Source organism: Chelon labrosus (assembly GCF_963514085.1).
Source record: "Chelon labrosus genome assembly, chromosome: 21".
Classification (NCBI taxonomy): Eukaryota; Metazoa; Chordata; class Actinopteri; order Mugiliformes; family Mugilidae; genus Chelon; species Chelon labrosus.
Window position 1 is genome coordinate 10576106 of NC_140354.1, and position 24815 is coordinate 10600920.

At 42.2% G+C, this 24815-nt stretch overlaps 1 protein-coding gene across 3 annotated transcripts; it reads left to right on the forward strand.

Annotated features, from left to right (window-relative positions):
* Positions 1-200: 200 nt before the first annotated feature.
* LOC311506360 (globoside alpha-1,3-N-acetylgalactosaminyltransferase 1-like) lies at positions 201-23514 on the forward strand. Of its 3 annotated transcripts, XM_084570283.1 has the most exons (11): positions 201-330; positions 1324-1442; positions 4224-4256; positions 8011-8076; positions 16302-16364; positions 19411-19443; positions 19555-19689; positions 19773-19905; positions 20003-20198; positions 20514-20733; positions 20809-23514. In XM_084570283.1, exons 2-11 carry the CDS (start codon positions 1384-1386, stop codon positions 20948-20950), a joined length of 1080 nt encoding a protein of 359 aa, XP_084426409.1. In that variant the 5' UTR covers positions 201-330; positions 1324-1383; the 3' UTR covers positions 20951-23514. The 3 variants fall into 3 exon arrangements, with proteins under 3 accessions (XP_084426409.1, XP_084426410.1, XP_084426408.1); XM_084570282.1 differs by lacking the exon at positions 201-330 and having other exon boundaries at positions 386-1442; XM_084570284.1 differs by lacking the exons at positions 201-330; positions 8011-8076 and having other exon boundaries at positions 385-1442.
* The last annotated feature ends 1301 nt before the right edge of the window (positions 23515-24815 follow it).

The following is a 24815-nucleotide window of genomic DNA, read 5'->3' on the forward strand; positions in this document are numbered from 1 at the left end:
GGAGTGATGAAATGATGTAAGAAGAAGTGAAGGACCCCTCTCCACCTGTGGCCTTCCGTTATTCCGTTACCTGAGGCGGTGGGATCAGGGGGAGGACCCTGGAAGACAACCAGGAAGTTACCGGGCACACTGTTTTAATGACGATCATAAGAGCCCCACCTTGAAGGCGGTACAGGGTGGCACAGGGCACGCTGGGTTGGTCTTTGTTTGTGATCGACTTTAACTCTTTCTCGTTGTCTCGTTTATTGACGGGTGTTGTCTACTCGACTGATCCGACTCTGGTCGATAATCAGTAATAGGTATCAGTTGGGTCCACGCGGCCACGTGGAGGTGAGAGCGCATGGGATAGGCTGAGGCGTCTTAAAATCCACCATTTTCTCTTTGGAGCTTTTTTTTTTTTTTTTTTTCTTTTTTCTCAGAGCAGGAGATGTGCTCGTTGAACGGCGCGGAACCTCCTGCGCTGTTCGTGGTCCTCTGCATGTCGACTAGTTATCGATCATGTAATGGTTGTGACTAACGAACTCGGCTGATGTTTTTCATTAGAGATTGATCGCTCATCCGTGGTGGTGGTGATGGTGATGATCAGAATGTTTCAGTCTATAGGAAGAAATTCAGCAGAGTTTGATTTCACCTGATTCCACCCTGTTAATCGACAACTGACCCGTGTGTTTCTGTGTATTCTTGTTTTTATCAATTGTGGGGCCCAAACTCTTGCAGAATACTAACGTTTTGGGGACACTTTTTTGGACACTAGGATATGATGGCCCTGCAGCTGCTAGACTTTGTTACGATGGGTTGGGTATGGTTAGGGTTATTAGCGACGTATTATATTGAGGAAAGCCCTTTGCTTTTGTGTTGACGGAGCAACCGCACTGTTAACAGATAAGATCACTTTATGGATCATAAAGCTATCATTTAAGTGGTTCATTTGAAACATGAAGTGCTTTAACAGTAGTTTGATGCTGTTTTTGTAGATGTGGAACCTCCTGTGCTAGTTTCAGTTTAGTTTCTGACTGCGCACTGACTTGACGGCCCCTCTCCAGTTGATGAACGACAGTTCGACACTCACGGGCTTCCATCCTGAAGCTTCACAAAGAAATAATTAGAAACATTCTCACGAAGGAGGAATGCTTTATTGTGTTAACCACACCCTCGTCTCTCTCTCTCTGTCTATAGAGAGTGCAGAGCGCTAGTTGTTTCCTTGGTGCTTCCTGAAACAGATCAGTGTGAGAGTAGGATGTGAATCGGCATACGTCTGATTTGAACCCTCGAGTCTTAAGCTGCTGTTCCTGGTCTCACTGGTCCTCGTCTCCCTTTTCCCAGTCTCACCGCTCCCTCCTGGTCTGCTTTAAGAGTTTGACGTTGTTCAATTCGGACCGTGAGATGCACCTGATAAACGCCAAAAACGTGGCTGGGGTGGCGCTTGTGTTTCTACTGATGGGGTAAGTTCATAACAGAGCGTCAGAGAGGCCATTTTGAAGAATCAGATCTGTTGGAAAGCTTTTTTTTTTTTATGTTAATGATCATCTAAACACCAAAGTAATCGCAGTGATCTGTGTGAAGATGTCTTCTTGAGATGTCACACACTCTGCAAGATTAGTTTACACCTGAGGGTCATTACACAGCTCAGCTCAGTTCCAGGAAAGCTCAACCTATTATTGTTCCTGGATTTAGATTCTAACACAAACGACACACGAACAGACACTGCTGCGTGCTTCAGTAAATCAAGTTATTATTATCAGTGATCTTGTCAATATTCTTGATTTAAAGTGGTTACATTTGGGATGTATTTTTTTTAAGTCTTTTCATTATAAGTGTTTTTAAAGTGCAGGTGGATTAATTCAGATTCAGAAAACTCAGGTGGGTGGGGCCTGTAACTGTAATTTCAATTGTGAAGGCAAAAAGGTCCTCATTTGTCCATCATTATTTGGTGACTAATTCACCAGTTGATCATTTAGTGGATTGTTTGAAAATAATCCATTTAATAAAGTGTTTAGATCGAGAAGTTGAAATCTGGACAGTTTGAGAAGTGACAAACTTTTGAACTTTGAACAGTTTCCTGGACCAAGAAAATTCCCGATCTCTTTCTGTGGCTTTTCTTTGTTTGTTGAGGGTGAAGTGTTGTTCTCAGGTGACCGAAGCTTTTGTTTTGTAGCAGGATACAAGATCAGTGGAGGCTGGTTGTTAGTGATACGCCGAGCTGATATTTTATTCATGACCTGTGAGTTTTCCTTTGTAGGCTTCAGGCTCTGTGTTATGTTAAAGCTTTTTATTACTGTTATTATTATTATTATTATTATTTATTATTACTGTTTTTTTTGATTGTTTTAACTACTGGCTGCAAGTATTAAAATACATTTCACTGTACATTGTACTATGTATTACTGTGCATTAGACAAATAAAACTCCTTCATCTTATCTTCTCTTCTTATCTTACTGTTGGACCTCATTAAACAATAGTAAATGTTTGGACTGAAAATATGAGGACAATAAACAGTGCAGACATCCACTCAGTGAGAAAAGTTGATTTTCCAAGTCATGTTCAGGTTACTTCATGATGAATTTTACTGTAGATAAGTTGATCCTGTTTCAGCAGCATAATCTTTTATGAGTTTTGTACTTTCATAGAAGCTGAAATCTTGCTTTGGTAAGCAGAAAGTGGCGCAGTAAAGTTGTGTGCCATAGAAAGTGTTGCATTATAGGGTACCAGGCTAGGGGTATCTCAATCAACCGTTTTTGCGCTTTTCGTAGTGAGTATTGGCTCTGGAAGCTCCAACAGACTGTAGAAACCTGTGTGCTCTTCCACAGAAATGAGCTGGTCTTATCAACATCATAAACTCCCTATGCCAAAACAAAAATATTTTATCACCTTGACGCCCTCTCTCTCTTTCAGGGCAGCTTTTGTTTGAGTGTACGTGGTGTAGTCCATTTAGTGATTACAATTTTTTTATAGGTGATGAATCAGATTCATACTATTGAATGACAATCTCCTTCTACCACCTTGCCAAACGTCACATTGCGCAATTTACAAATTGATCTCTGACTGACTTCGTTTTCCAGAGTAAAGTACTTCGAACTTCCATTAAAACACTATAAGCCATCTTCTTCTTCAGTTTTTGGCAGCTTTGATGCTAGCTTTAACTGGCATTAAAACTGAAGAAGTGCTGCAGGGATATGGTTCTGGTTTATGGCAGGCCTAAAAGACACGACTACAAAAGATCAGGCTTGGTTGAAGCCTGATCTAATCCGAACATTTAAAAAAAAAAAAAAAAACTGACAGGGCCCATCCAGGCATCGGGACATCCATCTCAGTCCTTTAAACATGCATTATGTCAACAAGTCTGCTGTCAGGCTGCAGCTGCTCGACGTGACTCTGAAGTCGCTGTCTCTTCTTGCTCTGTGAAGACTTGGAAGGAAAACGTGTGTCCTCTTTAAGCTCCGACAGAAATTCAATTCGAGTTCATCTTCCCTAGCTTTTCATTTTCTGAACAGAGAGTTTGTCATAACTGTGGATAGAGTGGTTTCTCAACTATTTCTTTTGCAAGCATTTACTTGTAATATACATACCATGCATGCCTAGTTGTGCATTCATCAGTCTTTGCATGCTGTACACACTGTCTAAGTTAACTAAGGCCAGCTGTGAAAGGAAGAACAATTATTAATTACTATGACAGTTGCAAATGTTATTTTAGTCAGATGTCTCTTTCCCATAGTTAAAGCCAAATGGCTTTTACCTACAAATTAGGGTGACATGAGGCAAGGGTGCTTACGTCAGGTGACTGCAGGAGACCTAAGAAAGCAGCAGACATGTTTAGATTCAGTCAGGGTTCTTGGCCTGACCTGGATCTCAGAAAAATCAGCTCATGGACGCTGCTGATGAGAGTCTGTTTTCCTTCAGTTTTGCAGAGAGCAGTGATGTTTGAACATCAGAGTTTCTACCGGAGCACCAGTCGCTTCAGGATCAACCACAACCATTAAATGTCTGGTCCATAACAGTCATAGGTCTGATGTCCTTTGACATTGTTCTTTTGACATTGTTGAAGTCGGAGAAGCCATTTGGAGCTTTTTTTTTTTTTTTAACTTGTCAGTTTATAAAATCTTGTTGTAGTTCATTACATCATTAGAACATGCCTGTGACTGACTTACAGTTGTTCACTTTAAAGTCATTCAGCTCTCTGCTATTACTAATCATTGATTTATTTTTTGTGTGTTTGATCTCACAGGGTGCTGTACCGCTTCAACTCCCAGCCGTTAAGGTAACACACGCTTCACTTTAACCTGTCTTATGTCTTAATCTTCAGCTTCCTTCATGTATATTTATGTATACATAAGTAGGTAAAGCGGGTTGTCCTTGAGCAAGACACTGAACCCCCAGTTGCTCCCAGTGCGTGGCACTGGTGTATGAATGTGTGTGTGCTTGTGTGAGCGAATGGGTAGATGTGTCTGTGACTGTAAAGCGCTTTGAGTACCAATAGGTAGAAAAGCGCTATATAAAAGCAAGGCCATTTACCATTTACCATATCTTGCTTCATTTCTGACCATCATTATCGTCAGTGTTTTTTACCAGTTCCGTTCCGTTTATCAGAAAACACATGAGTTCATCATTTTACACCATTTTTTTCACATCATTACCGTCATTCATGACGATTAGCAGACTCTTTTTAGTCAGGTGTTTCAGTGACTTCCATCCTGCAAAGGCAATGGAGGTTTGAACAATCAAGCTATCAAAACCTCTCACAACAGGAAAAACCTGCTATAAACATCATTGCGTACTTTGAACATGACTTGTTTATGGCTTTGATCAAGAAATAGTTTGCCTCTTGAAGCCAACTTCTGTGAGACATTAGTCTTTTATTACGACACAGAGGAAAACTTCTTGCAGTCCCCTCCCCTCAACACATAGGACCCAAATCCCCCCCACTAACAACCAGTGGCGGCTCCAGAGATTTTCTGTTGCAGGTGCTATGGGGATGCTCAACACTTAAGAGAAGGTGCTTTGAATTTTGGTGTGTTTCATTATGGAGGTCGTATCGGACCACCCTTGGTATATATACACACATGTACACGCCCGCTTTAACTACACTCATTCCGCGAATATATGTAAAAGTATGCAACACAAGTAGGGTTGCCAACTCCCTGAAAAATAAATAAGGGAAACCTCATTGTCAGAGCCGGCCGTCCCGGTTGCCTGCACCTATGCGGGCGTGGTGAGACTTTTACCTCTTATTTGTGTGTGTCAAATTATATTTTAACTATTTGACTCGAACCTGAATTGAATTAGATGCATATTTTTGAGTGGTATGAACACGTGGAAAACTAATTATTATTCAACAATTTATTTTTAAAATAAATAAAATAAATATCTTTCTTAAACAGAAAACTGTCCTGTTTAACTTAAAACTGTATAAATTAATATGAAACAATAGAAAGCAGAACATTCCTCTTGTAATAGCGCAATAAGAAAAGTGCAAATGGAAAGTGTGAGGAAAAGTTTGCTTTGTTGTCTTCCGGTATCTTCTTCTCAAGCAACAGTACCTCGACCAATGAGATGAGCGGGATTCCTGCTGTCATCTCATTGGTCACAGAGCAAGAGATGGCCTGGGAATAAGTTTACCGTAGATGTTCATATAAAGTGCCCTGTTATTCATTAATTCCATAGACATTGTATTCACTATTTTTGATTCTCACGGTAATACGGGACAAAGTGCGTCCCGTTTCAGCTCAATACGGGATGTGTACTTTTGTTTCTAAATACGGGGCGATTCCGTTTTTCAAGGGACGGTTGGCAACCCTAAACACAAGGGCTATAGATACAACATACATAAGCCTGCCAATGTAAACCTTTGAAAATAATATTTGGCGCCGCCACTGCTAACAACATTCTGTTGCCAGACACCACAGGACACCCTCAGAAGGCCCATGTCCATTCTCTGATTAGTCAAAACTGTATTGGAGGCAAAAGGGAGACCTACACAATATTAGGAAGGTGGTCATTATGTTATGCCTGATCTGTGTGTATGCTTAGGTGCAGTACATTGCATTAGGGTCAAGTCCTCAATGATTTCAAGTGGGTCATTTGGCAGTTGTAGCTCGATCCGCTGGATGAGACACTGGAGCTATCTGAAAAAAACAAAAAACAAAAACATATTACAAAAGTTTTACACTCTTTTATTAATGTGCTGCAATCAGTCAAATGACACAGTCGTATTCATTTAATCTCTTCTTGAACTTTAAAAATGTGTTTATGCCTACCCATGTGTTCAGATCTTGCAATCTAAAAGTTGCGCTTAATACACAAAACAACTTCCTTCATTCGTCCTGTCTTCTGAGAACATGATCTGCTCGGCTGCGTTGAAAACATTCTTCCACCAAAGATTTTTTTTTTTTTTTTTTTTTTTTTTTGTGACTTCCAGCGTCGCCCACCTCTGTGTTGGTTTAAGGGGAACTGAATGGAGCCCGGGCTTGTGTTGACTATCCGCATCTGAGCAGTTGTGAATGAAGGGCGTGCTTGGACTTGGCATGCCCTTCAACACATTTTCAGTTCTGTTTGTTTTTCCCCTGCCCATAGGTCGTTTAATGTAAAGAAATGTGAGCCGGATCAGCTAATGTTAATGTTACGACCCAGCTCGAGTGGCGCAACATAAAGCGGAGACACGTGACAGAGTTATAAAAATAAGGGTTTATTTAATTTAATTCAAAAGAAAAGAAAAAGGCGACGGGTCGGACATAGTGAGCTTCTGCAGCTGAAAAGTGATGATCCCAGGTCTCTTCAACAAGGCCCTTTATCCAGTCTTTTCAGATGTGGATGGTTGAGGTGAAGGGAGGTGGAGGTGAGACCACGATGAGATCCATAACACACGTCTGTCCTGCGTTTACAGTTGGGCTCTCTGACTCTGTTAGTCTGATTATGACTGACGTGTTTTCATTGTTGTCAGCGACTTGGTGCCACCACTCCTTTCTTGTCTTGCAGTTTCTTTGTTAAGTCTTTCCATGCCCATGCATTGTGTCAATAAACTGTTGAAGATGCTTGAAGAGTTAAATAACCCGGATAACCTGTTCCTGGTTCAGGTTTCAAGTCACTGGAGGACACATTCTGTCAGAGATAAAATTACTGCATCAGTGCCCAGGCAAATAATGAACTTACTGTGTAACCATTAACACACGGAGACTAAATGATTGTCAGGGTTAATGTGAACATCTGTGGCTATGCTGTTTATTCTCACAGCAGCTTTGGCTTTCATTTTGTGTAAGCTGTCACATGAGAGGAAGTGAAAAGTTCTTATCATGTCATCTGGCTTGATTTCGTCCGACAAGTTTTAACCGTCTCTTTCAGAGTTTCAGGTTTATCGAAAGGATTTTTTGCAAAAGAGACAAGAGAATAAACATACAGCAGTGCCGGCTGCTCAAACGTCTGCCACTGCTACAGTTTTTAAGTGTTTACTGTGGTGCAATGAAGACGAGAAACTAGCTGTGAAAGGTTGCAACATATGTCTGCTTTTGGTTCCGATGGCATTTTCACCACTGTAACATTGCTGCTTTGTCAGCAGTGCTCCGCATTAACATGATCCGTGACCCAGATATACATGAAAAGAAGACAAATTATTAAGTACTGATCAGCTCTCAGACTGTCAGAGCTGACTGTATGTTCTTTTATGGCCTGTTGGGGAAAGTATTTCAGTGCAGATTATGATCATTGTGAACAAACAGGTTTGGTTGTAGATGAATGCAGTATCTGTGCTTTTTCTTCTGAATAAATGATTACCCATCTAGTCAAGAATTTGCTACTATCTGAATGTTGCCTGGCTTTCAAGTCTAACTTTTTAACTGGTTGCCACAAGGCTACATTAATAAGTCAGTTTAAAGACCAACAACAGCATTAAAGAAGCTGTAGAAACTCATCCTATGAACAACAGGAAAAATGACGACCATCAGGACAGATTGCTGATGCTGATGATGACCGCTTATCCCCCTGTTCGACTTATCTCTAAACTTTTCCTTTGTGTTTTGCAGCAAAGACTTTTTTTTTTTTGAGGACAGAAGACAGAGTCAAGACAGAGTCAAGACCCAAATGTGCAGGTGAGCTTTACTTGGAAGTTTTTTTCTGTTGGCTTGAAGCCTTCTCAGCTCCACCCTGATCACACAACATACCCGTTCCTCTGATTATCTTCTGCTGTGTACTGTCCTTAGGGACTCTCTGGTCGTAATGTAGTGACGTCAAAGAGTGACAGCGAATTTGTTTACTGTAAACGCACCTGAGGAAGTGGAAGTGGCACTCTCATGGAAAAAAAATGAAACTGCCCACCGCTGTAGCACAGCCACTACGGGTGGACTTTTAACTTTTTTTTTTTGTTCATTGTTCCGTTTGTACAGTAGCAACTGTGTGGTTTTCTTAGCAGATAACTAAAGTCTCAGGACTTGGAAGTGTGTTTATTGCTCCGTAGCTTTTAAGCACAGTGCTCAGATTTCCTGGCTTCTCTCTTACTGCTAAACCCCCGTAACTGAACACGCCCATCATTTGTGGCTCAGAAAGACCCGTATCTATAGACAAGAATAGTTTGCATGTATTTTACAACCAGATGAGGGCGGTGTTACATTTAAATGAATCTGTGTTTATTGTTTTGTGACGGCCACCTGCCACTAGGGCCTGTTGTGTGTTTTGTCTTGTCTTCTCTGTTTCTGCAGGTACCTCAGTGGGCGGGGTTAATCATGAGCAACTGGGAGCACCTGGCCAGTCTCCCAGAGCTTACAAAACCTGGCAGTCATGATCCTCTCTCTCTCTCTCTCATCTACCACCTGGACTCCAACATGGGTTTTGGTTGCGTTGGCTTTGGCCTGGTTGTTTTGTTTTAACACCTTTTCAACACTACACCTACACTATCATGCACCCATCAACAGACACACTGATCTTCACACACAAATCTCATTCATTCTTATGGGTTTTTCTTTTGGTTTGCTTTAATAAATCAGTTGACCTTTGTATTTTACCGCGTTTCTTTGTCGTTTGTCATGGCTTATGAGCCAGGTCGTGACAAAGTGGGGGCTCGTCTGCTTGTTCATTTGTAATTTGTTCGCGACTTTTATGAATGAAGTGACGTAAGTACATTGTTTTTGAGTGTAAAAGTGAAAGCTTTGAGTAGCTGGTTTTACACTTTGTGTCATTGTGGAGATGTGGAAATTTGTAAGGGTTTAGAACATTAAGTGGAGTTCAATGTTTGGTTGAAATTATGTGAGTGTGGTTCAGTGTTCACTGTGTTTTGGAGACATTTTCCCCTGTTAGGTATTAGCAGCGTTGCTCTTTTGAGTTTCGCTGGTTTGGTTTTTTTGTAGTGTTGGGGTGAAAGCGGTTAGAGCTTTGTCTCGGGAGCATGGCCGTGGTGATGGGTTTGTTGCCAGCTAATGGTCGCTTTCCCACACCAGCGGTCTTCAGTGCATAAGTACCCACCGCAAGTAACTTCATGAAGACTAGGGTTGAGTTTAGTTAGGTTTTGGTTAGGTAGTTTAGTGGGGATTGTGTGCTCCGTTTGTGGTCTTGATTGGCCTAGTGTTCACTTGGCTCACTCACTTTGTCTTGTTTGAGAGAAGCAACTTTAGGTTTTTTTTTTTCTCTTGTGTGCACCATGGCTGAATTGTCTGAATTTGTTAATTCTCCAACTGAAGAAGTTTTGGATAGGTGTACAAAAGAACAACTGTTAAAGATTGCGGATTACTATGAGATTGAGATATCTGATAAAAGGTTAAAGGACACGGTAAAAGGCATTTTGAAGGCAAATTTAAGTGAAATGGGTGTGTTAACTGCTGGTGAGGAGCAACCTCCTTCTGCCACTAATGCGGGTGGTTCGGCTCCATTATTGTTTGTCAATAAGAATCTGACGTTTGAGCAGCAAAAGGAGTTGCTGGTATTACAACTGGAACATGACAAGATGATGAAGACGGCAGAAATTGAGAAGCAATTGGCTGTTGAAAAGCTCCGTCATCAGACTGAACAGGCAAAAGTTTCTTTACAACAGTTTAAACTTGAATTAATAAAAACTGGAAAGTCTGTTACTGATACTTCTGTTGATCTTGAAGATTCACCTTTTCATCATGAACATCCAGAATATGGTTTTGATGTGTTGGGCAACTTGCGCTTGCTGCCAAAATTTAATGAAAGAGACCCTGAAACATTCTTCTCTCTGTTCGAGCGCATAGCAGAGTCGAGAAAGTGGCCCGAGTCTGCGCGCACGTTAATGCTGCAGTGCGCATTAACTGGCAGAGCGCAGGAGGCCTATTCGGCGTTGTCTTTTGCAGACAGCCAGAATTATTTTTTGGTGAAATCTGCTGTTCTGAATGCTTATGAGCTGGTCCCAGAAGCTTACCGCCAACGTTTTCGTACGTGGAGGAAAGCTGAGAAACAAACTCATCTGGAGTTTGCTCGTGACCTGACCGCTCATTTTATGCGTTGGTGTTCTGCATTAAAGGTTGACTGCTTTCAAGACTTGTGTGATCTCATAATTTTGGAGCAATTTAAAAATTCTATTCCTGGTAGTATTGCTAACCATATCTGTGATCACAAGGTGAGGACTGCCATGGAAGCGGCTGCTCTGGCAGACGATTATGTCTTAACGCACAAGCGTACTTTTGTTGACGGACGTGCTCGCAGCTCCACTTTCGTCGAGAGCCCAGAGTTTTATGGTACGTCTGCTTTTCCAATTAAAAATGAGGGGAGGGATCGTACCTCGAGAAATGCAGACAAGGTTTGTAATTTTTGCCATAAAAAGGGTCATTGGAAAGCTGACTGTTATGCTCTAAAGGCTAAAAACAAACCGGTTGGGCAGGCGAGAGGGGCTTGTCTAGCGGTGTCGGTGCCAAAAAAGCATGAAGTTGATCTGGAAAAGGAAGAGATGCAGAAAGAGATTTTGTCTGGTGAGCTTGATGCTTTCTTACCTTTTGTTTCAGATGGCTTTGTCTCTTTGGTGGGAAGTGAGAAGAAAGTACCAGTTAAAATTCTACGTGATACTGCTGCATTTGACTCCTTTATCCAGGCTTCGGTGCTGCCCTTTTCAGAGGAGAGCAACACTGGATCCTCTGTTCCTGTGTTGGGTGTGGGCATGAAGATTTTGCAGGTTCCGCTGCACAATGTCATGCTGTTCTCAGACCTGGTTCAGGGTCAAGTGCCTGTTGGAGTGCGGCCGGCACTGCCGATTGGGGGCATCACTTTCATTCTGGGAAATGGCGCGGCTGGAAGCCGGGTTTGGGCTGATGGTCCACCGATACCCCCAGTAGTTTCTTCTGTTCCGTTAGTCAGGAACCGGCCTGACGATAGTGAAGTGAACTTTCCAGAGGTCTTCACAGCGTGTGTGGTGACGCGCGCCATGGTGCGTGCCGATGCTGCGCATGAAGGCGAGGTGAACAATGTAAAGCATGAAGTGTCAGAATTGTGTGCATTTTCTTTGTCTGATGTTCCTCTTTCAGTTTCGCTGGAGGACCTGAAGGTTGAGCAACAAGTTGATCCCTCTCTGATGGCTTTGTTTGAGCAGGTGCTGCCGGCAGGAGTAGTGAACGATAGCTCTCGAGGCTATTTTGTTCACGATGGGGTTCTTGTGAGAAAGTGGGTTCCACACGGTGACGGTTTCATCGGCGACCCCGTTATCCAGATTGTGGTGCCAGCTAAATTTCGCGAAGCAGTGTTGAAGTTGGCACATGATGAGGCTGGTCACTGGGGGGTCCGTAAAACCTATGATCGGGTCCTGCGGCATTTCTTTTGGCCACTCTTGAAAAAAGATATCGCTGCATATATTAGGACATGTCACACGTGTCAGCTCACAGGTAAGCCCAATCAGAACATAGCTGCTGCACCACTGTTTCCCATTCCAGCGGTCAGCCAACCCTTTGAACATCTGATCATTGACTGTGTGGGTCCACTGCCCCCTTCTCGGTCTGGTGCAATTTACCTTCTTACTGTGATGTGTCAAACTACTCGCTATCCAGCTGCATACCCGTTGCGCACAATCACAGCTAGGTCTGTTGCACGTGCACTCAGTCAGTTCATTTCGGTGTTTGGGATTCCGAAAATCATCCAGTCGGATCAGGGTTCGAACTTTTCTTCCCATCTGTTTTCTCAAATCATGAAACTGTTGCACATTAAACACAATAAAGCCTCTGCATACCATGCGCAGAGCCAGGGAGCTCTAGAGCGGTTCCATCAGACGCTGAAGTCCCTGTTGCGTGCTTACTGTGTTGAGATGGAGAGAGACTGGGAGGAGGGATTGCCCTGGTTATTGCTGGCTGCCAGAGAGGTCACGCAGGAAAGTACTGGTTTCAGTCCGAATGACTTGGTCTTTGGGCACAGGGTGCGTGGCCCACTGACTTTGATCTACGATCAATGGAAGGAAGAAGAAACTCCGCAAAATCTCATTGATTACGTTAATGGTTTTCGGCATAGATTGTATGTAGCTGGGGAGTTGGCAAAACAGAAGCTGTCATCTGCGCAGAGTAAGATGAAGAAACTGTTCGATCGACGTGCTGAGCGCCGGTTGTTAAGTGTGGGGGACCGGGTTTTAGCGCTGCTACCTATAATTACTTCACCTTTGCAGGCTAAGTTCTCGGGCCCATATGAAGTAGTGAAGCAGGTATCGGAGCTTAACTATGTCATCTCTACTCCCGAACGCAGAAAAAAGACTCAACTGTGCCATGTAAATCTGTTGAAACCCTTTTACTGTCGTGATTCTTTTAAGTCTTGTGATGCTGCTCTGTCTTCTTCAGGAGGCGCACGTCCAGTTTGTTCAGCGGGAAGAGTGTCTGCTGTCCATGCCCCTCAGTCTGTGGCAGCTGAGGTGGAGGATGGGTTGCCATGTTTGGATCCCACTGTGTTGCAGGGCCGTCTGAAGAACTCGGAGTCCCTGTGTAATTTGAATGTGTTGTTGGGTCATTTGTCGGAGTCAAAACAGATGGATTTATCAGCGTTGATTGGCTCATATCCTTGTTTGTTCCGTGACATTCCCACGCAGACACATTTAATAGAGCACGATATAGAGATAGGCGATGCTCAGCCGGTTAGACAGCGGTTTTATAGGGTAAACCCTGAAAAACGCAAATATCTTGAATTCGAAATACAGTACATGTTGGACCATGGCATTGCTGAGCCCTCATCGTCCAGCTGGGCCTCACCTTGTCTTTTGGTGCCCAAATCAGATAACACCCCCAGATTCTGTACTGATTTCCGTAAAGTGAACGCCGTTACTAAGCCTGATTCGTTTCCTCTGCCACGCATGGAAGATTGTGTAGACCAAGTAGGCCAGGCCAAGTATGTCAGTAAATTTGATCTATTAAAGGGCTACTGGCAGGTTCCCTTGTCCAAGCGTGCGCGTGACATTTCGGCATTCATAACACCTAACGGTTTGTTCTCATACAAGGTTATGCCTTTTGGGTTAAGGAATGCTCCTGCGACTTTTCAGAGACTTATGACCATAGTACTGGGGGACATGGAAGGTTGTTCAGTATATCTGGATGATGTGGTTGTATTCTCTGACACCTGGTCCCAACATCTCGAGCGTGTCCGGGCCCTGTTCAGCCGTTTGGCTGAAGCTCACCTCACAGTCAACCTCGCCAAGTGTGAGTTTGCGAGGGCGACGGTAACATACTTAGGTCGGGTGGTAGGTCAAGGCTCTGTTCGTCCGGTGCAAGAAAAAGTCCAGGCAGTTGAAAATTATCCTGTCCCAGCCACAAAAAAGGAGCTCATGCGTTTCCTCGGGTTAGTGGGCTATTACAGAAGTTTTTGCAGAAACTTTTCTGAGGTAGTAGCACCCCTTACCGACTTGCTAAAGGCAAAGGCAACTTTTGTTTGGTCTCTCGTGTGTCAGCAAGCTTTTGAGCAGGTAAAGGGGATGATGTGTAATGCTCCAGTTCTTGCCGCACCGCGGTTTGATCGCCTGTTTTCTCTGCAGGTGGACGCCAGTCATGTGGGTGCAGGTTCTGTCCTTCAGCAGGAAGATGACTTCGGTGTTGCGAAGCCTGTTAGCTTCTTTTCGAGGAAGTTTAATTCTTACCAGCTAAACTACTCGACTATTGAGAAAGAAGCGCTAGCCTTGGTGTGGGCTTTGACACATTTTGATGTGTATGTGGGGTCTGGTGTTGTGCCTGTGGTGGTCTACACTGACCACAACCCTTTAATTTTTCTCAATTCTCTGAAGTGTCCGAATCAGAGACTAATCCGTTGGTCGTTGTTGTTACAGTCATACTGGTTAGACATTCGGTACATCAAGGGCTCTGACAACGTTGTGGCAGACGCGTTGTCAAGAGCACCTCATCACTAAACCTTCCGGTGTTTAATTTAGTTGCTGGTGTATGTTTATTTCTTTATGTCCTCGTTTTTTCCCTTTCCTCTCTTAAAGCGCTTCCTTTGGTACCAGGTTGCTGAGAGGAAGGGTTTGACGAGTGCTGGAGGTTATAAGCGCATCAGGTCAGTTGGTATGATTGGAGAAAAAAAAAAAAAAAGTGTATATACATATAGCCTATTTAGGGCAAACAAATATAGAATATTTTTCTAAATGTTATAGTTGGTTTTTGGGATATTCTGTAATGTCCTCATTATGTATTTTGGTTGGTATTCCAGGATTGGAATCCCTTCTTATGGAGGGGGGTGTGACGGCCACCTGCCACTAGGGCCTGTTGTGTGTTTTGTCTTGTCTTCTCTGTTTCTGCAGGTACCTCAGTGGGCGGGGTTAATCATGAGCAACTGGGAGCACCTGGCCAGTCTCCCAGAGCTTACAAAACCTGGCAGTCATGATCCTCTCTCTCTCTCTCTCATCTACCACCTGGACTCCAACATGGGTTTTGGTTGCGTTGGCTTTGGCCTGGTTGTTTTGTTTTAACACCTTTTCAACACTACACCTACACTATCATGCACCCATCAACAGACACACTGATCTTCACACACAAATCTCATTCATTCTTATGGGTTTTTCTTTTGGTTTGCTTTAATAAATCAGTTGACCTTTGTATTTTACCGCGTTTCTTTGTCGTTTGTCATGGCTTATGAGCCAGGTCGTGACAGTTTAAATCAGGGGTCTTCAGTATTTTAGTAAGTAAGTAAGAAAGAACCCCCCAGCTGATATAGAGATGGAGCAGGGACTCCCTACTGTACACAATATTTTATAAAGTTGGGCTTTATATTAAAGTGGGCATAGTGCCATGTATAGTTCAATATTAAGCTTTCACTGAAGTCATCCTCTGCTTTATCAAAGTTCATATCCTTATTTGTCATTCCCTCAGCCACGGAGCAGCATATCACTGGTTCCTGTATTGATGTGCAAAGTCAACGACTACGTGTCGTATTCGTTCCACTCCTTCAATCAAATCGTTGTGCGTTTGAAACACTTAACGAACTGGTTTAGCTTCTCCAGTTTCAATATAACCTGGATCACATGGTTCACCTTAGTTCGTTAAAGTTCTTCTGACTCATTCTCCTAGTTCTAATGCCATGTTTTCCATTGTCACGATGCTGCCTAATCCGTGACATTCTGCTGGTGTGTCATGGCCATGTTTCTTACTGGGGATCAACGGCTGCGGTTTGATTTACTTGAACGAGCCTCTGATGAGTCGATCAAATCTGAGCTTTAACATGCTCCGTGACTCAGATTTATTGATTATCAATCAGTTGTCAGAATATCGGAGCTGGCCGTATGTCTTTAAATAGCCTGTTTGGGAAAGTTGTCTGAACAACCAGGTGCACACACATGAAAATATCTGTACTGGGCGTCTTTGTTTACTTCTCAAGAATTCCCAGAGCACCGCAGGTTTGTTTTTGTTAGGCGCCTGCTGGAGGTGCAGCGTTATGGAAACGCAAAGCGGCTTGTCATTCTCTACAGAGAAGCTGTCAGAGTTCATTTCCATCGTATTTCCCTACAGTACAACACTAGAAACATGAACATCTGCGACCTACCAAACATGACTGATTTCTGATAAAGAAGGAATCCAGAGAAAATGCAAATGATTCACAGAACATATTCAAACAACTCTGGACCCATTGTTTGTAATGTACTGAGTAAAGAACTCTATGGTGAGGAGCAGTGTTGCTGGATAGAATAAATGTCAACACACAGGTCTGTTCAGAGTATGTTCTTTTCTAAAATAAGACACCTAATAGGTGTAAATAAGGACATAATGAGGTATAAAACCGAGGATTGATTGGAGCAGCTGATCAACAGTTCTTACAGTAACATATCGATACAGTCCATTGCACAAACATTCGGTGAGATGTGAGATAATCTCATGTGGCACAAGTTGACCGCTATGATTGATTTGGATTTTTGTGTTCTCTGCAGAACAACTTCCAGCAATGAAGATTCAGTAACCAATCACCTGTTACGCCTACAGATCCCTGCGAGGTAACTTATCTCATTATTTACACGATCTTCTCCTACTAACACACCTGTCAATGATTTTCTTCTTCCATCTAGAGCACCGATTGGATGTTTCAGCATGAACGGGCTTCACACTGCTGAAAATCTATCAGTGCTTCACACACGCATCCAAATTTTGCATGCCTGCACATGCTTTTCCAAATCTTTTCATCATTTACTGAAGATTAAAAGTTATATGTAACGTTGGGTCTATGTCACAAAGTCATAATATCCTTTTCATTTATGTTCCTCTTAGCACAGCCTCTTGTAGAGTAGCAAATTCTCTCAAATGTCAAATGGTGTACAAGATATTTAACCGTTGTCTTTCCAGTTAAACAATATCAGTTATCTTGTGAAACGAGATCCAAAGGTGATCTTATTTTTTTTGCCTGGTGGTGTATCTTGTCGAGGTACAAAAAATGTTTTTTAAGGCCACAAGCTTTATGGGTCGTTTCTAGACTGCCAGAGGGTATCTAGCAGATCAATGAGGAATGTATCCTTTCTAGGCCTTCCTTCCAAACATCATCTCTTCCTGAAGTTTTCCTCCCACTGGCTCTTTAACAGAGTCAAAGATTCCAGATGATCTTTAAACAGACCCTTTGGAAAATGGATTAAGATTCAATCAGATTTTGTTGCAGTTTAACCTCTTTAGATAGCTTTATGTTTGCGCTCACTTTTCGAGAGTAGAAGAAATAAGGTTCCTGAGGTGGATCCTGAGATGATGCAACTTTGGTATTATTGCACAGGTTGCGCTAGACTTTTTCGTTGTCTGTCATTTTGACTGACAGGGTCACAAAAAAATTATGATAATGACATATTCAGTAGCATTTAATCTTCATTCATTTTTAATTAATATTCAGTCCAAACAAGCTGAGCAGAGAATCCACACTGTGGATACACACATCAAGCAGATGAATATATGTAGGCTAACTTTTTCTCCGCAGTGACAAAAACAACTGACTGTGGCCCCAGTAGCTACATATGAACAATGACATTAAACGATTTAACTAAAAATTAGGGGTGGGACTCGGTTAAAAAAATTAATCTAACTAATTAGAGGCTTTGTAATTGCCTTCAGATTTTTCTGTCACAGTTTTAAAAAAAATGGTCAGTGACGGAAGATATTCGGTTGACGCGACCCCTGTATTATTGTGAAAGTGAATCGCATGAATCCCTTCTGAGCACACACAACTGGGACATGGAGAAACCCTTAAGCTTTGTGTGGACGTTGAAACCTGCTTTTCAGGAGTTGGAGCTGTTCCCGTTTACATGTGAATGACATGGACTTTAAGCTGTTGACAGTGAGCTGTGATCAGAGCCACCAATCTGGATCTTTCTTCTCAAAACGTTAATATAAAAGGAGCTTTAGTGGAGCTAAGTGTTGTGAGCAAATGAAACATACACTATATTACCAAAAGTATTCGCTCACCCATTCAAATGATCAGAATCAGGTGTTCTAATCACTTGGCCTGGCCCCAGGTGTATAAATTCAAGCACTCAGGCATGCAGACTGTGAAACAAGACATTTGTGAAAGAATGGGCCGCTCTCAGGAGCTCAGTGAATTCCAGCGTGGAACTGTCATAGGATGCCACTTGTGCAACAAATCCAGTCGTGATTTCCTCGCTCCTAAATATTCCACAGTCAACTGTCAGCTCTATTATAACAAAATGGAAGCGTTTGGGAAAAACAGCAACTCAGCCACGAAGTGGTAGGCCACGTAAAGTGACGGAGAGGGGTCAGCGGATGCTGAAGCGCATAGTGCAAAGAGGTCGCCGACTTTCTGCACAGTCAATTGCTACAGAGCTACAAACTTCATGTGACCTTCAGATTAGCCCAAGTACAGTACGCAGAGAGCTTCATGGAATGGGTTTCCATGGCCGAGCAGCTGCAGCCAAGCCACACATCACCAAGTGCAATGCAAGGCGTCGGATGCAATGGTGTAAAGCACGCCGCCACTGGCCTCTAGAGCAGTGGAGACGCGTTCTCTGGAGTGATGAATCACGCTTTTCCATCTGGCAATCTGATGGACGAGTCTGGGTTTGGAGGTTGCCAGGAGAACGGTACATTTCAGATTGCATTGTGCCAACTGTGAAATTTGGTGGAGGAGGAATTATGGTATGGGGTTGTTTTTCAGGAGCTGGGCTTGGCCCCTTAGTTCCAGTGAAAGGAACATTGAATGCTTCAGGATACCAAAACATTTTGGACAATTCCATGCTCCCAACCTTGTGGGAACAGTTTGGAGCGGGCCCCTTCCTCTTCCAACATGACTGTGCACCAGTGCACAAAGCAAGGTCCATAAAGACGTGGATGACAGAGTCTGGTGTGGATGAACTTGACTGGCCTGCACAGAGTCCTGACCTGAACCCGATAGAACACCTTTGGGATGAATTAGAGCGGAGACTGAGAGCCAGGCCTTCTCGACCAACATCAGTGTGTGACCTCACCAATGCGCTTTTGGAAGAATGGTCAAAAATTCCTATAAACACTCTCCTCAACCTTGTGGACAGTCTTCCCAGAAGAGTTGAAGCTGTAATAGCTGCAAAAGGTGGACCGACATCGTATTGAATTCTATGAGTTAGGAATGGGATGGCACTTCAGTTCATAGAATGAGTAAAGGCAGGTGAGCGAATACTTTTGGTAATATAGTGTATCTCAGTTTACAGCGTCGTAAAGATCACTGAAATGAAGTGGCCTCATTTTTCTTCCTCATTTCATTTACAAGTCTGTAACACATATTAAAATATCTCGGCTATCATATCTTATTAAATCTTGGTCACAGAGGAATTCTGGGTAACAGCAATTAAAACGTTGACATTCAGAACCTGGATCTTCTCTGAGGTCTGTGCAGGAGACCCTGAACAGTGAATTCCAGTAAAGTATTTTGGTTTTAGTGGCACCTTCAGGACAAACTTTCTAAATAATCTCCTCTAAAGGTCAAACTAATCAGGATGCTGTTAGTTCACATTGTTACTGACATTGAACTCTAGTGGTATTCAGGTTGTTTACTGATGAGGAAACTTTGTGTTGCAGTTTGAGCGTACCACAGCCCAGCATAGTGAAGGGGTGAGTAACATTCACTTTCGATGTTGTTGACAATGAAACATGTAGAGGAGGAGGAGGAGGAGGAGGATGATGATGATGATGGTGGTGGTGTCCGTTTGACTCTCATCGCAGTCGTACTGACGTGATAACGGTGACACCCTGGTTGGCTCCAGTCGTCTGGGAGGGTACCTTTGACACGGTTCTACTCGAGAACGTCTACAAACCAAAGAACCTCAGCATTGCAGCCTCCGTGTTTGCAGTCGGAAAGTAAGTCTGAAATCACAACACTGTGCTTTCTGGTTTGAGCTTTTTACCTGGATGTAAACCCCTCCTCCTGTCCTTGAGTACAGGTACATCAGGTTCCTGAAAGACTTTCTGGAGACAGCAGAGAAGCACTTCTTTGTTGGTTACAAGGTGCACATGTTTGTGTACACGGACCAGCCAAATGACGTTCCCCAAGTCAAAATAGGCCCTGGCCGACAGGTAAAGGGATACTTTCTGAGCTGTCTGCAATGTCGCCTACTCTTAACATAGGCATTAGTTCTAAATGTTTGATGAGATGTACTTGTCCCTCTTCCAGCTGAGTGTGCGTTCAGTGTCCAGTGCGAACCGTTGGCAGGATGTCACGACTAGCAGGATGGGGCTCATTCAGAAGCTACTAGAGGATGAGCTTCGCGGCAAGGTTGACTTCTTCTTCAGTCTGGACGTCGACTCCAGATTCCACGGCCACTGGGGACTAGAGACACTGGGCGGACTGATTGCTGCGATTCATCCAGGTCAGTGGCCCTGTCAGTGACTGATTTCGTAGCAGCAGGATCAGTACTCAAAGGCTTACTTATGACCCCTGAAGCTGACTGTATCTGTATTAACCTGAACATGTGGTAAAAACTGACCAGTGTTACTCCGCTTAAATCAAATCAACATGTTAATTCTCATCCAAAGTCCAAATATTGTCACAGGTTTTCATTCTCGTGTGTCGGGAGGATCTTTTTTAGTTTTACAGATGGAATGCAGCAATATCTGCACTACTGACATTGATTTGTTCAGATGAAGATAAGATTTCGTGACGTCAATCCTACCTGTGCCTTCAGGTTACTACAAGGACGACCGCAGCAGGTTCCCTTATGAGCGGAGACCCGAGTCCAGAGCCTACTTGGCACCTAATGTTGGCGACTTCTACTACGGGGCTGCTGTATTTGGAGGCATCCCACAGGAAGTAATCCGGCTTGTGCAAGCCTGCCGCGAGGACTTTGATGCAGATGCAGAGAAAGGCATCGAGGCTGCCTGGCAGGAGGAGAGTCACATGAATAGGTAGGTGGAGCCGTTGATCAGGTGTTGAGCATAGTTGTATTTTGTGATGACCATATTTCTTTTCTGTGTGTTCAGGTACTTTTTTATCAACAAGCCCACCAAGATCCTGTCACCCGAGTACCTGTGGCAGGACTTTAAACCCATAAACCCTGAAATCCACGTCCTCAGATTCTCTGGAATCATCAAGAACTATAAAGATATCCGACCCAATTATTGATAGGCCACCTGAATGTGAATTACATCTCTCTACATCCGAGCATTAACCACAATACACCTCAAGGAAAACTAACTGTCAGTCAGTGTCACAACTGAATCTGTACCCCTTACAGACATGGCACCTCTATTGACCATGTGTAACATTCATTTCTTGGAACGGTGAAATCTGTCCTAAATTCTGTCTGTCCGAATGAAGCTACAGCCTTCTTTATACAGCCGGTGGAGCTGAGCAGAATCAGAATCAGAATCAGAAAAGACTTTATTGCCAAGCATGTTTGTACATACAAGGAATTTGCTTTGGTGTTGTTGCACTCATTACGCGTAAAAAAAATAAAATAATAGCAACAATAGATGACGAAGAATAGTTTTAACCAGAATTAGCAATATGAACAAATGGGACCTGTAGTAATTATGTTTTGTGCTCAAAAACTACCACCAGATTGTTGCATTCTCCTAATCCCAACTGAACCCTCACAGCATATTGAATCTGAAACACATGAATCATGGCGTCATGTACGACCTCAAAAAAGATGTTTCTCCATCTTTAATCTGAAACCGAAAAACAAGACTTTAAACCAGCACGGTAATTACCATCATATATTTAATTTGTTGCTACTGCTGAAGCTAACTAGCTCTGACTCTGTGGTTAAACTACTTTTAGAATATATGAATTTATCTGTAGATGCATCTGCTTGTTGTACTTTACAGATTGATTAGGTTAAAGACACTCCACTTAGGTTAGTTAGCTTTTTGTAGCCTTTCATTCCATTTTGTAAGTTATTTATCTATATGGAACAAACTCCAGAGAAAGTTTATCTCCTCACTGTATGAAACCTCTGATGGACCGATTCTGGTCATGTGTTCAGATGCACAATTTTGTCGTTGTAGGGGACCCTGCAAAAACTTGACCCACTGCTTTTCTTCTTCTTCATTCAATGTGGATAGTGCAAGGGGAAATGATGCCTTGATCAGATGTGAGCAAAATTATAATTCACTTTGACTGGTTTAAATGTTTCACCAGAACCAGTCGAATCCACGTAAAATGTTCTGTGAACATTTCTGAACGTTTTTGAAGAAAGTAATGTGTCAGTCAGGTTAAAAAATAATAACAGTTAATTTAAGACATTTTAATTAATAATAAATTTAAGACATTTAATAAGACATTAAATATTTATACAGACAATTACTGAGAGACCTTGTAAACCAAACTGTTGACTTGAAATAAGATGTTTTGAGGCTAACCACAGCTTAGTTTTCTTCAACACAGCAGTAATAACTTCTTATTGTTCACTCATAAAACATTTCTTCATGAAAATGTAAGATGGTTAAGATAAATTAAAACATCAGGAGCAACTTGTGACATGTAGTGACTGTGTTCTGTCTCTGGGGGGCAGTGAAGTAATTTATTCACTACAATAATTTAGTTTTAAACTTGAATGATAAACATCACATTGTGCACTGTGTTTCATCCCCATATAAACATAACTGAAAATTAACAAAACGCACAGCTTTGATCATTATGCTTTAATAATCTCACACAACAACAATGGTTTGGCACACCTTCTTCATCTGACTGCTCAGAGCAGAAAATCACATGCTGACTGGACGCTGAGACCAAAACCAATATCGGACACAAACGTCCTCTCATGGGAGGTGAGTCCCCGAAATGTACGTAATCCAGTGTTCGCCTGGAGGGCCCTGCTGGGATCACTGAGAAATCAAAGTCTATGATCAGAGGTCACTGTGATGACCATGAGATTTTAGTGATTGAATAACGATAATTAATGTTTGCATGTTTCAAAACATCTGACAAACACACAAATGTGGAGAAAGGTTACGACTTGGTAAAATTCTAAAAACTGTAAATGAAACTTAGGACAGATTATTGTTTGACTTTCAATGGCTTAGATTTCTGTAATTTTTCATTATGATTAAGTCACAGTAATTTTGCGTGTTTAGACAGAAAATGATACGTGTAAGACACTCTGTGATTGTAAACAAATTAATACAAAGGCCTAAATTCACTCACAAACATGCGAACAGTTTAAAAAAATGTCAAAAAAATCTGCTTCATAAAATGAACTAAAGGACATAAAACTTGGGATCCTCTACTGACCTACTTTGACAAATTTACGTTTCCTTCATAGTATCAGATAGCGCATAGTAAAGCGAAGCTGAAAACTACAGTCATTCACCATGAGCAACCTTTTTTCCTTCTTTTTTAACTATAATTTTATTTATTTCATTTTCTCTGTTTTTGTTTTGTGAAGGAAATGTCTTTCTTGGCATAAATGTTTGTTGTGGGTGGGATGGGAGTTAATAGGTTACTACTGGGATTGTAAAATATATACATGTTGTAATATACATTGTGAAAAAACCTGTAAAATATTAAAAGTACATGTCCATACAAGCTAAGTTCGCTTCACCGTCTCTAAATGTCTTCACTGCTTACTTACTTACTGACACTTTGTTTCAGCATTTAAATGTGGGGCTGTTGCGTTGCTAAAAATGCCCCGGAGAGATTCACAACTATGCTTTAAAAGAAATACACCGTGCTTGTGTAAGTACTGGCAAGGTGGGTCATATGGATCGAGCTCTCCAATGTGAATCCAGCAAAACCCAGCTCTCTTCCCTTAAAATCCCCTGTAGATGACTTTACTATAGTCGTATTAGGTGGTTCCTAGGTTGTTGGAACAAGTTTACGTTACGTCTTACATAGATGAATTGTGGTTAGCAGGCTTTCAGTGTGAAAATTGCTCAGGTGATGTGTGGGTGTTGAGGTTGGCTCAAAGCCATCTGATCTGCACAAACAGGTCTACTGATGGAAATAGATGTATATCGTAAATTGTTGGTTGAACTAAGATAATCTTCACACTTTAACCACAGGCCCTGTCTGTCTGTCGGGAGGACTGCTGGTGGTTTGGTCGCTGCTCTACTGTCACTGTGTTTTTACTGAAAAGTACAGCACCAGTCAAAGGTGCTGTACACACCTTCTCATTAAATAGTTTTTCACAATTTTTATGACTTTCTACATTGGAGATTAATACTGAACACATCGAACCTATGAAGGAATACATATATAAGGATGTATTAAACAAATAAAGAGAAACTGAAATATCTTTTATACTTTAGATTCTGCAAAGTAGCCACCTTTTGCTTTGATGACGGCCTTGCACGCTCTTGGCTTTCACAAAGTAGTCCATCAAATAAGATGAACTTTTGACTGGTACCTATAAACAGCTCTAAATAGACTTGTCTAATTCAAGCTCTGAAACATATGAACACACACCACCGTGAATCGTGTTTCAACTTATCGGCATATCACGTCTTTATGTTTCTGACAAACAGCAGCAAGCCGTCGGCTTTATCAGGTGTAAAGAGTGACTGTGACAATTTTTTTATTTCCAGTGCTATCATCCATCACACAGGTGCAGAGCGTTCAGCCACCTGAAGCCTCTGATCAGTCACTCTTTGTCAGTGGTGGTTGTTGGAGCACTCTGTTTGGCTGGAGACATGATGCAGCATCAGATAACCAGTGTCCTAGGTTCAGAAGCTTTCATCATTGTTGATGCAGCTGAAGATAAAACCTGTGTGTCTTTGTGAGGGCATGAAGACAGATGGGTTCGAGCCTGTTTGACACTGAAATCCCACCCACCACCAGCACCAGAAACAGTAAACCAAAAGACTTGCACCAAGGCCCATTTAAAATTCTGCTAATTTTATGCAAATCAGCCTGCTGCCAATGTGTGCCCTTAAAACAACAAAGGAGGAGTCATTTCTATAAAATGTAGATTTTTAAATGTAAAACCCATTAATAGCAATTATTAAAATATGTATAAATATGGACGGATTCTTTATTTTGTTCT

Bases quoted from the DNA above. Each gene is read 5' to 3' on its own strand.
- LOC311506360 (XM_084570283.1), top strand. From the start codon at position 1,384: ATGCACCTGATAAACGCCAAAAACGTGGCTGGGGTGGCGCTTGTGTTT. The intron at 16,365-19,410 runs GTAACTTATCTC...TTTGTGTTGCAG, and splicing joins CGCCTACAGATCCCTGCGAG to TTTGAGCGTACCACAGCCCA. The intron at 20,734-20,808 runs GTAGGTGGAGCC...CTGTGTGTTCAG, and splicing joins GAGGAGAGTCACATGAATAG to GTACTTTTTTATCAACAAGC.